This window comes from Stegostoma tigrinum, chromosome 27 (genome assembly GCF_030684315.1).
Source record: "Stegostoma tigrinum isolate sSteTig4 chromosome 27, sSteTig4.hap1, whole genome shotgun sequence".
In the NCBI taxonomy this organism is placed as follows: Eukaryota; Metazoa; Chordata; class Chondrichthyes; order Orectolobiformes; family Stegostomatidae; genus Stegostoma; species Stegostoma tigrinum.
Window position 1 is genome coordinate 4,474,146 of NC_081380.1, and position 17,334 is coordinate 4,491,479.

The 17,334-nt window shown below is 44.1% G+C and overlaps 1 protein-coding gene across 3 annotated transcripts in view; it reads right to left on the minus strand.

Moving 5' to 3' along the window:
- Positions 1 to 17,334, minus strand: part of zzef1 (zinc finger, ZZ-type with EF hand domain 1) — a 255,470-nt gene that overhangs the window by 100,638 nt on the left and 137,498 nt on the right. For all 3 annotated transcript variants that reach the window (XM_048556964.2, XM_048556965.2, XM_048556963.2), the window contains exons 35-39: positions 16,228 to 16,393; positions 14,541 to 14,803; positions 10,555 to 10,727; positions 3,887 to 3,988; positions 41 to 596 (exon numbers count right to left, since the gene is read on the minus strand). In XM_048556964.2, coding sequence (XP_048412921.1) covers positions 41 to 596; positions 3,887 to 3,988; positions 10,555 to 10,727; positions 14,541 to 14,803; positions 16,228 to 16,393 — 1,260 coding nt within the window. The remainder of the gene's footprint in view (positions 1 to 40; positions 597 to 3,886; positions 3,989 to 10,554; positions 10,728 to 14,540; positions 14,804 to 16,227; positions 16,394 to 17,334) is intronic.

The following is a 17,334-nucleotide window of genomic DNA, read 5'->3' on the forward strand; positions in this document are numbered from 1 at the left end:
TCTTTATAATGCCTTAGTGAATAACTTTATGTTGAATTACCTGCTTTAACTACCTCCACCGCTGATGTCGACATTTGTTGTTCAGCTGTACTCGAGTCAGGGAGCTGTGATACTGATACAGTGGCCACTGACTCTGCTGCATTGGGAGGCGATAGCTTTGCGGCAGAGTCAGAGGCAACACTGGACACAAAAGAATGCTGTTCTTCTGCTGATGCAGTGGACATCACCGTCAACAATGGACCGTGCTCAGACTGGGAAGTGCTGAATTGCTGTTCAGTCTTGGGTGTCCTAGTGGAAGGGTCAGAGGAAGACTGCTGTGTGGAAGAAGCATCAATGGAACTGCTACGTTTAACTGCATCTTCTGAGGCAGTATCTGTTGCCATGAAACTTAACTGACTGGTTGATAAAACTGCTGAGGAGTCAGTAGTGGATAAAGACATGCGATTTGATGAGTTTGAGTCAGATATCATATTGTCTTTGCTGCTCTCAAAGGTCAAAGTAGTTGCTCCGGATCCAGATACCTGTAGCACCTGCACGCTCTCCCACTCAATGCTGTCAATACTTGCCAAAGTGGCATCACTTTCACTTGATTTTAACTGGAAAAAACAAACAGAGATCTGTGACTTAAAATCAATCCACCTTCCATTTATACAGAACCTTTTACACTGTTGCAAAAAAACTACATAGGTCCATGCCGACAAGATCTGACACCAAGCCATGTAAAGGGGTGTTAGGTCACGGGACCCATAATGGTCAAACAGTTAAGTTTGAAGCAGTGAAGAGGCGAGACAGGGGTGCTCAGAAGAGAATCCCGTAGCTTATGCGGAGACAACTGAAGACATGCCGCCAATGGTGAGGCAAACAAAACTGGTGCTGAACAAATCAAAATTGAGGTGGTGCACAAACAAACATTGTCTTTGCCTGTTCCTGCCCCACCGAACTTATCTCCACCTATCTGGGCTCCATTTTCTCCCCCTAAGCCCAGGAACTCCCTACCTACATCTGCGACACCACCCACGCCCTCCAACTCCTCCAGAACTTGCAATTCCCCAGTCCCCAACATCTCGTCTTTACCATGGATGTACAGTCCCTATACATCTGCATTTCCCATACAGATGGCCCTCTGCTTCTTCTTGTCCTGCACACCTGACCAGTCCCCCTACACCGACACCCTCATCTGCTTCACTGAACTCGACCCCACCCTCAACAAATTCTCTTTCGATTCCTCCCACTTCCCACATACAAAGGGGGTGGCCATGGGTACCCGCATGGGCCCAAGCTATGCCTGCTTCTTTGTAAGTTACGTGGAACAATCCCTCTTCCGTAGCTACGCTGGCCCTAAACCCCACCTCTTCCTCTGTTACATTGATGACTGTATCAGTGCCACCTCTTGCTCCCATGAGGAGCTCGAACAGTTCATCCACTTTACCAACACCTTCCACCCCAACCTCAAGTTCACCTGGGCCAGCTCTAATAGCTGTCTCCTTCCTGGACACCTCTGTCTCCAAACACCTAGAAACCAATATCCATTTCAAGCCCACCGACTCCCACAACTACCTAGAATACGCCTCCTCCCACCCACCTTCTTGCAAAAATGCTATCCCCAATTCCCAATTCCTTCGCCTCCACCACATCTGCTCCCAGGATGAGGCATTTCACTCCTGTACATCCCAGATGTCCTCGTTTTTCATGGACCACAATGCCCAGCCCACCACCAGTCGAGAATGCCCTCGACCGTGTCTCCCGCATTTCCCACAACTCATCCCTCACACCCTCTCCCCGCAATAACAACCAAAACAGAATCCCCTTGTCCTCACGTACTACCCCACCAACGCATTGTCCTCCGACACTTCCGCCATCTGCAATCCGACCCCACCAAAGATATTTTTTCCTCCCCACCCTTGTCTGCTTTCCGGAGGGATCACTCTCCGCAACTCCCTCGTCCACTCCACACTCCCCTCCAGCCCCACCACACCCAACACATTGCCCTGCAGGAAGTGCTACACCAGCCCCTGCACCTCTCCCCTCACCCCCATCCCTGGCCCTAAGACGACTTTTCACATCAAGCAGATGCTCACCTGCACATCTGCTAATGTGGTATATTGCATCCGCTGTCCCCACTGTGGCCTCCTCTACATTGGGGAAACCAAGCGGAGGCTTGGGAACCGCTCTGCAGAACACCTACGCCCAGTTTGCAATAAACAACTACACCTCCCAGTCACGAACCATTTCAACTCACCCTCCCATACCACAGATGATATGCTCATTCTGGGCCTCCTGCAGTGCCACAACGATACTAGCCGGAGACTGCAGGGACAGCAACTCACATTCCACTTGGGAACCCTGCAGCCTAATGGCATCTATGTGGACTTCACCAGCTTCAAAATCTCCCCTCCCCCCACAGCATCCCAAAACCAGCACACCTTGTTCCCGCCTCCATAACTTGTCCTTCCAGGTATATCCCCTCCTCCCACCTCAAGCCCTACGCCCCATCGCCTACCTACCAACCTCATCCTGCCCCCTTAACCTGTCCATCCTCCCTGGACTGACCTATCTCCTCTCTACCTCCCCACCTTTTACTGGCTCCAACGCCACGTCTTTGACCAGTCTGTCTCCTCTCCACCTATCTTCTCCTCTATCCACCTTCTATCCGCCTCCCCTCTCTTCGTATTTATTTCAGAACCTCCTGCCCCTACCCCATTTCTGAAGAAGGGTGGAGGCCTGAATTGCCAGCTTTCCTGCTCCTCTGATGCTGCTTGGCCTGCTGTGTTCATCCCGCTCCACACCTTGTTATCTCAGATTCTTCAGCATCTGCAGTTCCTACTACCTCAGAGTCAAACATTGTTCATTTGAGCGAAACATGGAGGAAGTACACTGCAAGGAGAATAGTCCTGGAGTGAAATCAAGTGCCACGTGAAAAGCTTCACTTTTCATCAGTGGAAATTTTAGTTTTATTTCCATCAGATTGAAGTTATATAGGCTAAGCAAGCCATAGCAGAGCTTTAGAAATTCTAATGAAGTTGAAACCAGCTTTGCATCATAACCAGTCCTAAATTTCTGGTCATCCAATACCCTCTGATGGGCTGAACTCCTTTACCCTTCCAATAATTATTGAGCTGATTTATGAACATAACAAAGGAGCCATTGGCTTAATCGAGCCCTCTTCATTGCCACTCCCTTGTACTTTTTCTCCCCCATCCTTGTAGTTATGTGTCTCCTAAGCTTTCTCCTCCTGCGAGGGCTCAGGATTAGGAAGTAACCAGCAGAGTGTGTGAATGAAAAACTAGCGAGTTATTAAAAATTAGGAGCAGGATCAATTGGATCAGTTCAGTTCAAGGCTAAAATAGACTTTTAATGTAAAAATTAAAAGATCAGGAATGCCACCCACTCTTATTACAGATCTTCTTTGGGCGAAGTGATTTTCATTTACCAAGCTTTTGTTTCATACAATTTTTAGGAACAATTGATGTACTAAATGAAGGATAGCTGTAATTAATTTGAGTGAATAAATTATGAACTTAAACATTTGTCAAAAGTTAAAAGATGAACTGTCACAACCAACAGTCTGAAGACAAAGGAGCATTGTTAAGGAAAAGAAATTAAGCTTAATGCATGTTGAACCTTGATTAGACAACACAATGTACTACGTAAGATAATGCAAAACAGATTTCGAATATTTGACATCATTTTATACTTTTTCCTTGCAGAATTAGACTAGCTTATAATACCTGTTGCGTTATCACAATCAACTGTATAATTTGAACTCAAAAAATTATTGAACACTACAGATATCACCATAAATCACTTATGTAGTCCAAAGTAAATCAGATTTCCTTAAAGATCTCCAGACATAACTTCTGCCCAACTATTTCTCGGATGATTTTACCTTCTTTGGAATTTTCTTCTGACTGGACAGAGCAGCTTCCTCCCCATCTCCTGAATGTGTATCAGACAAAATTGCTTTCTGGAGATCAGCAGAAGTGGATTGCTAAAGAGTTACAAAAGATAACGATCAATGGCTCTTACTACTTGATTAGAAAAAGCATCATCGAGCAAATTAGTATTTATGAGATTTATGCTGACAAACAAAGAAACATTGACCTGGGGCATAAGGATTTAAGAAAAGATTTCCGAGAAGGGACCCAAAACATTAACTCTGATTTCCCTCCACAGAGGCTGCCAGACCTGCTGAACTTTTCCAACAATTTCTGTTTTTGTTTCCGATTTACAACATTTGTAGTTCTTTTGGTTTTTTTTCAGAAATTTCTTTATTGTTTCATAGAATGTGGACAGAGCTGGCAAAGCCTTTGTTGCCCATTCCTAACTGCCCTGAACTGAGTGACTTCTTCAATACTTTTGTTGGACATTGTGACTGTTCTTTAAAAATTTGCCTACTTTATTTACTGGCATATTTTTAATTTTTTATTTGGCCAATGAACTTGGCTGGGTCTCCTCATAGCTACACAATAGGCTTTAAGGTTAGCTCTCGAGACATCAATCCTATTACAAACTCAGAAGTTCTTTTGCTATAACATTACTAATTAAATCTGTTATTGCCAATGTAAGACTTAAAATAGATTCATTCCGATTTGGTTGCACAACATACTACTCCAATATTGTTGCAAAGTGCATTTTCAGGCCAGTGTTGCCAATTTGATTGATCTAGTCTGTACGAAGAAGTTGCAGCCCCAGCACTGAACTGTCAGAAAAAACACTTGCCTTAAAAACTATGAATCATCCAAAGGCTGATCATCAATAAATTATCAAAAAAATCTTTACACTGTGCCACAGAAAGAGATATTAAGTCAAATGTCTAAAAGCCTAATCAGAGAGGCTGGTTTGGATTGCCTTAAAGTAGAAACAGAGGCAGAATAGTTTAAGAAATAATAGGAACCGCAGATGCTGGAGAATCTGAGATAGCAAAGTGTAGAGTTTGTTACACTACACAAAGGCCAAGCAGCATCAGAGGAGCAGAGAGGCTGACATTTTGGGCCTCAACCCTTCTTCAGAAATGGCTGAATTCTAAAGGAGGGTCTAGGCCCAAAATGTCAGCCTTCCTGCTCCTATGATGCTGCTTGGCCTGCTGTGTTCATCCAGCTCTACACCTTGTTATCTCAGAATAGCTTAAGGATGGTATTCCGAAGTTTAGGACCCAGGCAGCTCAAGTACAGCCATCAGTGAAGTGATTAAAGGAATGCATAAGAGTTTGGAATTAGTGGATACAGTTATTGGAAGGCTGTAAGATTGGAAGAGATTACAGAATTGGGGATGGACAAGACCTGGAAGGGCTTGAAAGCAAAGGTAATAACTTCAAAATGAAGTTTTCTTGATCAAATTAAAACATGGATCAACAAGCTTAGAGGCCACGGGCAAGTGGGGCACTAAGAGTTAGGACACAAAAGGCAGCAGAGCTTTGAATGACCCCAAGTTTACAAAGAATAGAACCAGAGAAGATGGTCAGAAATGAGCTGAAATGGTCAAATTTATAGATAACAAAGCAGTGGATGAGGGTTTCAGCAACGGATCGAGTGAGGCAAGGGTGGAGCAAGGTGACGCTATGGAAGTGGAAACAATCCAGCTTAATGACAGCGTATAGGAGTAGGAAACTCAATTTAGAATCAAACCCAACACAAGTCGTGAACAGAGATAGTAGGAACTGCCAATGTTGGAGTCTGAGAGAACAAGGTATAGAGGTACACAGCAGGCCAGGCAGCATTACAGGAGAAAGAAAGCTGGCGTTTCAGGCTTCGACCCTTCTTCAGAAATGGGGGAGGGGAAGTGGGCTCTGAAATATAGTGAGATGGGGGGAGGTGGATAGAAGATGGAAAAAGGTTCAAGAAAAAGGCCGAAGGATAAAGGCCAAGCAGCATCATTTCATTACTGAAAAAGGGTCTAGGCCTGAAACGCCAGCTTTCTTGCTCCTCTGAAGCTGCTTGGCCTGCTGTGTTCATCCAGCTCCACACCTTGTTATCTTGGAAAAAGGAGAAGACAGGTGGAGAGGAGACAGACAGTTCAACGAGGCAGGGATGAAGCCAGTAAAGTTGAATGTAGTTGGGAGTTGGCAAGGGGGTTGGTCAGTTGGGAGGGAGGGGTAGGTAGGTGGGAGGGAAGATGGACAGGTTGAGGAGGCGGTCATGAGGCTAGTAGGTAGGAAATGGGGGTGGGGGCTGGCCAGTGAGGTGGGAGAAAAGATTGACAGGTCAAGGAGGCAGGGACGAGATGGGCTGGTCTTGGGATGAGGTTGGGGGTGAAGAGATTTTGAAGCTTCTCAAGTCCGCATCAAGATCATTGGGCTGCAGGGTTCCCATGCAGAACATGAGATGCTGCTCCTCCAACCTTCCAGTGGCGTCGCTGTGACACTGGAGGTGGCCCAGAATGGACTTGTCATCCAAAGAGGTGGAGTTGAAATGGTTTGCGACTGGGAGGTGTTGTAATTTGTTGTGAAGAGCGTAGGTGTGCCACAAAGCAGTCTCCAAGCCTCTGCTTGGTTTCCCTTACGTAGAGGAGGCCACATTGGGAACAGCGGACAGAATATACCGCATTAGCAGACGTGCAGGTGAATATCTGTTGAATGTGGAAGATTTTCTTGGGGTCTGGGATGGAGGCGATCACCCCATCATCCTCTGAATTCAAGGCATCATTCTCCACCACTTCCGCCACCTGCAATTTGACCCCACTATCAAGGATATATTTCCCTCCCCACCCTTATCTGCCTTCCGGAGGGATGGCTCTCTTTGAGACTCCCTCATCTGTTCCACACTTCCCACTCACCCCACCACTCCCGGCACCTTTCCCTACAACCGCAGGAAGTGCTATACCTGCCCCTACACATTCCCCCTCACCTCCCACCCCAACTCTCTACTTGCACTTAACTTTACTGGCTTCATCCCTGCCTCCTTGACCTGCCCGTCTTCTCGCCACCTATCTGCTCCTCTATCCACCTTCTATCATTACCTACCCTCCTCTCTATTTCAGAGACTCCCTCCCCTCCCCCATTTCTAAAGAAGGGTCCAGACCTCAAACGTCAGTTTTCCTGCTCCTGACGCTGCCTGGCCTGTGTACATCCAGCACTACACCTTGTTATCACAAGTTGTGAACAGTCTGGCTTTATTTTAGATAGTTGCTAGGGAGGGGGACAGGATCTGTGGCAAAGGACTAGAGTCTGTAGTAGATATAGCGGCTTCTGGCTTATTAATACATGGAGGATGTTTCTGGTCATCCAGTACATGATATCAGATATGAAGTTATGATAGTTTGCAGAGAATGGAGGGATCAGGAGAGCTGATAGAATTTGAAGTTGTCAACACATGAGGAAAAATAAGCATGGTTTTCCATGATACTGCCAATGGCTTGTGGATAAAAAATATGAAGAGTCAAGGATGCATATGCGGGGGGATACCAGAAGTAACAGTGCAGGAACCGAAAGGGAAGCCATTGCAATGATTGCAGATATTGCTAATGAAACTCAGCAAGTCTAGCAGTGTTTGCACATACAAATCAGAGTCAATGTTTCAGATTTCAGAAATGATAGAATCTGGGTAAAAGTTGTATTTATTTCAAGTCAAGAGCGAGACAGAGAGAACACTGAATTGATAGATGGAGATGGAGTCCAGAGACAGCAAGAGAGCGGGAGCGAACTAGCGAAATAAGGAGATTGTTGATACTAAGTCACCAGACTCAAAACATTTACTTGGATTTGCACAGGCAAATTAAGTTTCTCCAGAAACACCTGCTTTTGTTTCAGATTTCCAGCATTCTGAGTCCTTGGTTTTACTTTTTTGTTTTATTACTGCAATAACTCTGATTATGATCGGTTAGTTAGAACCCATTAGAACTATGGTACTGATAACCGCTGGACATGAGCAGTTAAACATGGAAACTAATATGCCACTGTCAGTGGTTCATTGCCTTCTTGACAGGTTAAATACTGCAGAACTCTTTGAAAATGCAAATCTCCTGAACTTTTTTTTTTAAAAGCCACACCTGGTTTATGGGTGTTGTTGGCTGGCCAGCATATTATTGCCCATCCCTAGTTGCCCTTAAGGTGGTGGTGGGGAGCTGCCTTCTTGAACCACTGCAGTCCATGTCACACTATACTTTTACACAGGAACAAAAACAAAGTCACTGGAAAAGCTCAGCAGGTCTGGCAGCATCTGCGGAGGAGAAAACAGAGTTAACGTTTCGGGGCCAGTGACCCTCAGAACTCCGGACTGAAACGTTAACTCTGTTTTCCACAGATGCTGCCAGACCTGCTGAGCTTTTCCAGCGACTTTGTTTTTGTTCCTGATTCTTTTGTTTTTTACTTTTACACGGGTCATTGTGCAAAATCTCTAAAAAAACTTTGCATTTTCTTATGGTTATACAAGAAGTCATAATCAACCTCTAACCCTTTTGGAGGGATGTGAGAGGAGAATGATTTAAAAAGGAATACTGCGTGCAATTCTATTCTCCCTGCTATAGGAAGGACATGGCGAAACTTGAAAGGGCTCAGAAAAGATATCAAGAATGTTGCCAGGGTAGGAGCTATAGGGAGAGGCTGAATAGGCTGGGGCTATTTTCCCTGCAGTGTCAGAGGCTGAGGGGTGACCTTTTGGAGGTTTATAAAATCAAGGGCATGGATGGGGTAAATAAGTCTCTTTCCCAGGGTAGGAGAGTCTAAAAGTAAAGAACGTGGGTTTAAAGTGAAGGGAAAGTTGTAAAAGGAACGTAAGAGGCAACATTTTCCATGCAAAAGGGTAGTGCATGCATGGAATGAGCTGTCAGAAGAAGCGGTGGAGGCTGATACAATTTCAACATTCAAAAGGGGTGGCACAGTGGCTCAGTGGTCAGCACAGCAGCCTCACAGCGCCAGGGACCCGGGTTCGATTCCAGCCTCTGGTAACTGTCCGTGCGGAGTCTGCACATTCTCCCCGTGTCTGCGTGGGTTTTCTCCGGGTGCTCCGGTTTCCTCCCACAGTCCAAAGATGTGCACGCTAGGTGGGTCGGCCATGCTTAATTGCTCATAATGTTCAGGGGTGTGTGGGTTATAGGGGGATGGGTCTGGATGGGAAGCTAGAACCTAGCTTTAAGAACCTAGACAGTGGCTTGTGTATGGAATAAATTTCCAGTGAAAGTGGTAGATGCAGGTACAGTTACAACATTTAAAAGACATTTGGATAAGTTTATGAACAGGAAAGGTTTGGAGGGATATGGACCAAGTACAGGCAGATAGGACTAGTTTTGATCGGGAACATGGTCAGTATAGGCTGGTTGGACTAAAGCAGTTTATCCCATGCTTTTTGACTGTGACTCTAATTCTGGAATCAAAGAATCACACTGCAAGGGGTGGTTCTTCAGCCCATCAAATCTGCACTGCCAAAAATACACTACTATCTGCACTAGTCCCACACTAGATGCAACCTTAAATGTTATATCACTTCAAGAGCTCATCTAAGTACATTTAAAACATTGTAAAGATTCCCGCCTTAATATTCCCAGATAGTACATTCCAGATTCCCAACACCCTTCGAGTGACAAAGATTTTCCTGAAATCCCCATTCACTCGAAAATTATGCCTCCTTGCTATTAACCCTTGGATAAAGGAAAAAGCTGCCCTCTATCACTTTGACCATATAATCTTAGACACCTCTATCAAGTCTCCCTTCAAACTTATCTGCTCCAAAAGATGACAGTTGAAGCTTATCCAGCCTCTCTTCATCGCTGAAATGCTCCATCCCAGGCAACATCCTGGTGAATCTCCTCTACACCGTCTTGAGTGAAATCACATCCTTCTTATGGTGTGGTGACCAGAACCGCATACAGTACTCCAGCGGTGGCCTAACCAAAGTTCTGTACAGTTCCAACATGATCACCCTGCTCTTATAATCTATGCCACAATTGGTAAAGGCTTTTTTTTGAAGTTTAGAATATTTTAGTTTATACGTTAATTCCATGTACATGCCTCAATCTTTATTATGCTTTGTGAAAATAGACTGAGACATGAAAAACCAGTAGTTTTTACTTTCTGGATTGCTCACCATGAGAACCTTGCTTAATGCTGAAGACACCAGATGCTGCAGCTGGAATCAAAGTAACATTGGGAATAAGGATTTATATGCCAAACAGATCTCTAAATCTCGGCAGCTTTCTTCAAGATCAGCAGCAGATGCCATCACACCACTGCTGGCTGCGAAACCTGCCCTGTTGCTTTTCTTCTTTAATCCTAAAGAGTTATCAAACACTGTTTCAGAGTAGGAGTCCATTCAGAGCTCCTACCAGGCTACCTGAATAATGCATGAAACTGAGCTGTATCAGTGATAGCCACAGTGACTAGCCTATGTTCCCACAGCACCGCCCAGCCACCACTAACTGTATGCAGCTTTGGCTCATCAACCAGCATCTTTGAATGAAAGACCTCATAGCCATTCCACCAAAAGTCCTGAACAGAAAACGAAGGGATTTTCATCATATCAGTCTGGACTAGTTTTGGAAAGTGCATTTTAGTTCTGTAATGTGGAAATTTTGAACAAAGCTTATCAAACTGAAATGAATGACAAAAATAAGTTAATTATTTACATTTGTTGAATCCAGATTGGTCGACTGAGACTGGCCTTGTTGCTGGTTACTGGTGCTACGTCCAGATGTGGAAAGCATTGGTTCAGCAGTGTCTGTTGAGGTACCAGCTACAGCTTTCTCATCCTCAGCTGACACGTTCGACAGCAAAGTGAGCACAGCAGAATTCTTCAGACCTGGACCAAAATAAATTTTGCAAGCATCACAATTACTATTTTTTAAAAAAAACAAGTAAAGACTGCATGTGCAGCAAGCACATAGATCAGTCAGCATGTGTGTACTGGGCAATTTGACATATGGATTTTCTTCACAGGACTAGGTCATTCAGTTCCTTAACATTCCAAAGTAAACCTTCCTTTGAAACTGAAGTCCTGAACCACTGTAAAAGCTGTAACTTAAAGGTTCACTTACCTACACATGCTGATGATTTTTAGCATGCTATAATTTCCCAATCATTACTGCATACAATTACACACAATTTATAGCACTGAAACAGGTCATCTGACCCAGCAGGTCTTTGCTAGTGTTAACACAGCATCCAAGCCACCTCTTACTTATTTGCTCTGACTCTAGCATTCAGCCTTCTATTCCTTTCTCTCTCATGCTTTTATTCAAATTTGCTTAAATTCACCCACAACTTTTGCCTCAACTTCTACAATTGGTGACAAGTGCCACATTCTAACCATTCTCTACTGATATTGTTATTGGATTAATTGGAGATAGAGATATTCATTACAGTTAAATGTAGGCCCTACAGCTGAACGCAGCAGGAACGAGGTATTCAGTTGGATGATCATATTGAACAACAGAAGGGCCAAATGACCTACTGCTGCTCCTACTTTTTATGTTTCTGTAAGTGACAATTTACTAAGTTTACAGTTTCTACCTTCTTCTTGGAAGACCACATACTTTTCCTCGATCCTCAATCTCAGCGAGTAGTGGAACACCCATTCCTGGTAGCTTCCATCAGAAAAACACCACTTGAACAAAACAGCGCTCCCTTAGTGCTGCATTATAATGTCAACCTAGACCACATGCTGAAGTACATCGGTGGGATATACACAACTGACATTTTGCCTGAGATGACTGTCAGCACATACCGAAATGCAGAATAACTCAACACCAAGGGAAGGAGTTATACCAGCACCCGATTTTGGGAAATGAGCCCAGCCAGGTGAGTGAAGTTTCAATGGGGGAGCATTTTGGAGTAGTGACCATAATACCAAGAGTTTTAAGACACTCATGGATAGGGATAGCAGCAGTCCTCCAGTGAAATTGTTAAATTGGGCAAGGGCAAATTACAAAAATATTAGGCAGGAACTGGAGAATATTTATTGCAGCTGGCTGTTTTACGGTAAATCCACATCAGACGCGTGGGAGCATTTCAAATGGTAGTTGATAAGAGTTCAGGAGCGGCACGTTCCTGTGAGAATGAAGGATAGGTATACTCAGGTCCCCGAACCTTGGATGACCAAATATGTTATCATCTTGGTCAAAGAGATGACGGGAGGTCTAGGGGAATGTGAATCGATGAAGCCCTTGAGTAAGAAAGAAAGAACTCAAGCAAGGAATTAGAAGGGCTAAAATGGGGTCATGAAAAGTCATTAGCAAACAGGATTAAGCAGAATCCCAAGGTGTTCTAGAAGTATGTAAAAAGCAAGAGGGTAGCCAGGGATAGGGTTGGCCCAATGAAGAACAAAGGAGGGAATCTGTATGTGGAGCCAGAGAGATAGAGGAGGTCCTAAACAAAGACTTGATGTTGGTATTCACCAAAGAAAAGGAATTGACGGAGGATGATCTCAGGGAAGAGAGTGTCAAATCTCTAAGCCAAGTTGTTATTAAAAATAAACAGGTGTTGTGCATCTTAAAAAGTATTCAGGTAGACAATCCTCAGGTCCTGTTGGGATCTATACCAGAATATAGAGGGAAGCAAGTGAGCAAATTGCTGGAGCATTGATAGACATCTTTGTATCCTTTCTGGCTATAGGTGAAGTCCCAGAGGACTGGAGGATAGCCAATGCTGTCCCGTTGTTTAAGAAGGGTAGCAGGGATAACCCAGGAAATTACAGTCCTGTGAGCTGCACATCAGAAGTAGGGCAATTATTTGAAAAGATTCTCAGGGACAATATCTACATGCGTTTAGAAGCAAATGGCCTTATTAGTGATAGACAGCATGGTTTTACACAGGGCAGGTTGTGCCTCACTAACCTGATCAAGGTTTTTGAGGAGGTGACAAGATGATTGATGAAGGAAAGCAGTTGACGTCGTCTATACAGGCTTCAGTAAAGCCTTTGACAAGGTCTCTCAAGGCAGACTGGTACAAAAGGTGAAGTCATATGATAACGGGGTGAACTGGCAAGAGGAATACAGAACTGGCTTAGTCACAGGAGATAGGTGGTAGCGGTGGAAGGATGCTTTTCAGAATGGAGGATTGTGGTTAATAGTGTTCCACAGAGATCAGTGCTGGAATCTTTGCTGTTTGTGGTCTACATAGATAGTTTGGAAGAAAATGTAGCTGGTTTAATTAGTAAGTTTGCAGATGTTACAAAGATTGGAGGTGTTGCAGATAGTGAGGAGGATGGTCAGAGGATACAGCACTGGAGGCATGGTGGAAAATGGTAGATGGAGTTTAATCCGGATAAATGGGAGGTGATGCACTTTGGAAGGTCAAGTACAGATGGAAACTATAGTGAATGACAGAGGGCTGTGGGCGTGTAGGTCCACAGTTCACAGAAGGTGGCAGCACAATTAGATAAGGTTGTAAAATGGGCCTATGACACGCTTGCCTTCATTGGAAGAGGCACTGAGTATAAGGATATACAAGTTATGCTGCAGCTTTATAGAACTTTAGCTAAGCACACTTGGAATAATGTGTACAATTCTGGTCTCACAGTACTAAAAGGATGTGGATGCTTTGGAGAGGATACAGAAGAAGGTTTGCCATGATGGTGCCTGGTACGGGGGATTTTAGTTATGAAGAAAGATTGAATGGACTGGGTTTGCTTTCACTGGAACGCAGAAGGTTGAGGGGCGACCTGATTGAAGTTTATAAGATTGTGAATGGCATGGATAGAGTGGAAAGTATGAGGTTTTTCTCAGATGGAGGGGTCAATTCTTAGGGGACACAGGTTCAAGAGGGGGAGGGTTTAGAAAGAGATGTGAGAGGCAAGTTTTTCCACACAAAGGGTGGTCAGTACCTGGAACACGTTGCCAGATGAGATGGTAGAAGCAGACATTATAGCAGCATTCAAGAAACACCTGGACAAATCCATGAATAAGGAGGGAACAATGGGATACAGGTCCTGTCAGTGAGCACAGTTTTAGTATGGAAGGGCAAAAGGTGTTGGTGCTGTATTGTTCTTTGTTCTTTTGTAAACACTTCCCTTTCAAGCCCAAAGGAAGGCTACTGCTCATGAAGTCAAACCCCAACAGGAAAAGCAGTGCCAGGAAAAAGCGCACATTTCCTATCCAGTGTTAGCAGAAAGGGTTCCCAACAGTCCATGCAGCACAGTGGTGATATCCCTAAATCTGGGTTAGAAAATCAAGCTCAAGTCTCATCTGCCATGGGGGTATGTCATAATATGACCAAGTAGGATCTTCAAGTTTACCCCTACATCACAGAATCATCATCTACCTCACCATGCACATGTGAGCCTTCATTCTACCAAGCAAACAAAATCCATACTGATGACGTGGTGCTCAATTAGAAAATCATTTGCAGGAAAGGCTCTGGGTTAAAGCAGTCAAATTATTGACGTCTTTTCTTTGGTGGACCGTTCAAAATCATTTCTCGGAGGACCCTGGAGAAAGGGGGAGAAGACACTTTGCTCCCTTTAATCTGAATTGGGCTCAAATGCACAGCAGAGGCGGAAGGCCAATTATATTAGAAAGATAAATTTAAAGGCTAAAACTAGTAAGTTAAAATCTATCATTTGAATATCTGGGTACATTAATTGAATTATGGCATGTGAATCATGCACATGACTAACTTTTCCCTTGGTGTGCTTTGAGCAGATATTTAGTGATGAGCTCCGTGCAGTGAGCCTCCAGGGCCTCAGCATGTTTGCGTACATCCGAGTCCAGCTCCTCTTCGGCAGGGTGTGGTTCTGTTACAATGTCAGCTGTGTAGAGGGCCAGCGCACTGAACAGCAACCAGGTATAGTTGTGGATGTACGGCTGTATGAGCCGGTGGCGGTCACTGATCCGAATCGTCACCATGGGGAACACTGTAATGCTGTGTGTTGGCAAGTGACTGCAAGAAATAAAAATAGAAAAAGCTCGGTATCTGTTTCAGTACAGTCAAATTCACCACACAACTTATCACAGTTCTATAAGTGCAGTGAAGGAACTCAGTGCAATTGATGGCTGAATTTCAATAAAAGTAGTTTTGGTTGCAACTACAGTACTCTTCTCCACCAGCTTAGCTAACTTTATGAGAATAACTGCAAAGCAAGAGAAACACAACATATTTACTGGGAATGAAACAGAGCAATGCCAATATTATCCTTCTTCAAGCAGTTTAATCTGCTGGGCTCAAGTTACACGCTGACCAATATATGCCATCACAGTGGCGGGGAAACCTTATGGTGAAACTTATGCTCAAAACAGTTGGAAACATTTTCCAGAAAGTCAATTAGTCAAATAATTGAAGAATAAGATCTCCAAGTCAAATTTGCTGGAAGCAATGTTCAAGGGCACGATTTTGGCAGTTACTCAGAAGGCCATATGGTGAGATATTTTTGATCATATCTTACCCCTGGGCACCACACCAGAGGCAGAGGGAACCAAACAAATCAGCAAGTTTACTGGAAACTCTGTGGGGTGCTTTTAAAGTGGGCACGTCTGTTTACAACAGATGGTAGCAACTGTGTGGAGTGTTGTGGGAAGGACAATGACAAATCTACAAAGTCCCTTAAAAAATCTGCTTTGAATAAAATGAGACAACCACATACTCACTAAGGCTGCCTACCTCCTTCTCCTTATTACCATCCATATTGCCAACCCACATCAGCTTTCAAGTGTTGAACCTCTCATCCCTCCCATTCCATCATACTCCTGACAGGTTTGTCCAGCTCCAATCTCCACAAATGTCATCATTTTGCTGGCTGTATCCAGGCTCTCACCAAGTATCACCTACTCATCTCCTCTGAGCTCGCTCGCCTACATTGGTACCAAGCTAAGGAAGCAAAGCAAATGGGAAAACTCCCTTCCTTGGTTCCAAGCCCCTCCATGGTTTTAACCCTGCCATCTCAATCATCTCCTCCAGCTTTGCTCAGCCCAGCTCTGATTCTTCCCAAAATGAGATCTCTGCATTTCAGTCAATTCTGACCATTTCAGCACTCCTGAAGCCAGTGTTGGCTTTTCGTTGCCTGGACCCTGGCCTCTGCAGTCCCTCCCAATTCTCTACTCATCTTTTTCCTTCATTACAGCCCTCTTTACAACTTAGCTCTTCAATAAGGCTTTTGTTCAGAGTATCATAACCCCACTTGAGACTCTGTCAAATTTTATTTGGTAACTTTTCACTGAAGCACCCTGAGGTGTTTATTACAATAAATCATTAATGCAAGCTGTTGCTGATGGTCTAACTTTTTATTCCCAGCATGGGCCTCCATTCTAATACTAGAGGAAGGAATGGGAAATGGCAATTTCATGTTACACATTACTGTCCTCGATTACCTGTCAGGATATTTCTTCGCAGAATAGCATCCATAGCAGAGATCAAAGTCATCACATACATTACAGTTGATCCTGCGGCCTATGATCAATCCCTGGCAGTGATCACATGCGTACTCCATGTTCACCATTTTGTGATAATCTTCGTGATGTTCAGGCATCACTCCACCTGAAGAATAGAATCATCACCAAAACAAAACAGAGACAATTGATCATTAGCCTTCAGGAAAGTTACAACACTCTAGAATGCTGTGATTTAATATTGAGCAAACTACTGGGAAAACCTACATTCGACATGTTACACAGGAATTGTTAACATTACCCCGAAGTAAACACTAGCACATCAAATACAGCATTTTAAGAAAGCCGAATGTTGCACTAAGTTAGTCATGCAGGGGAATGGTACATTTCAATTTCTGATATTCAAAAATACTAGATAAAGCACCATGAGGTGCAGCTACAGGTGGCTTCAACTGGTTCCAAGCTGCTGCAGATCCCGACAATGCACCAACGCAGAGGAATCATTTTCAGACTGCCACCAGATAGTGTTCCGGACAATTCCTATAAATCAGCTGACATATCATAGGGATGGTCATGTTACCTAGCAAACAGATATCCTTATTTCTGTTTCTGCTCCCTCCTCCTTTAGATAACAGGAAGAACACAATCAGATTGTGCATCTTGAGCTATTACCTACGAAGACATTTCCCAAATTGCACAGATCAAGAGAAGGCCATTCTCACGGTACAGCTCCCACTTACCCTAGTGCTGATGCCAGTGCCCCATGACCCAACCTCCATTTCTCTCACACGAGTCACGCATTTAACGCTCTAATCTATTTATCCTATGGCAAGGTGGTTCAGCTTTTTTAATTCGGCCCCAAGCTGCTCACAATCCGCAAGACGACCTCCAAGTCCTAGTCCTAGCCCTATCTCTGTTGGTGAAACCCAAGTATACCATAATAACTGATGCCCCCTCCTGCAACTGCACATTTCTCTTCAGTCACTGAGACATTAAGGAACCTGGTGTCCTAGGACATGAATCACTTAAGGTTGGTATAAGGATATAGGAAGCTATCATGAAGCCAAGTGGAATGTTGTCATATATTGC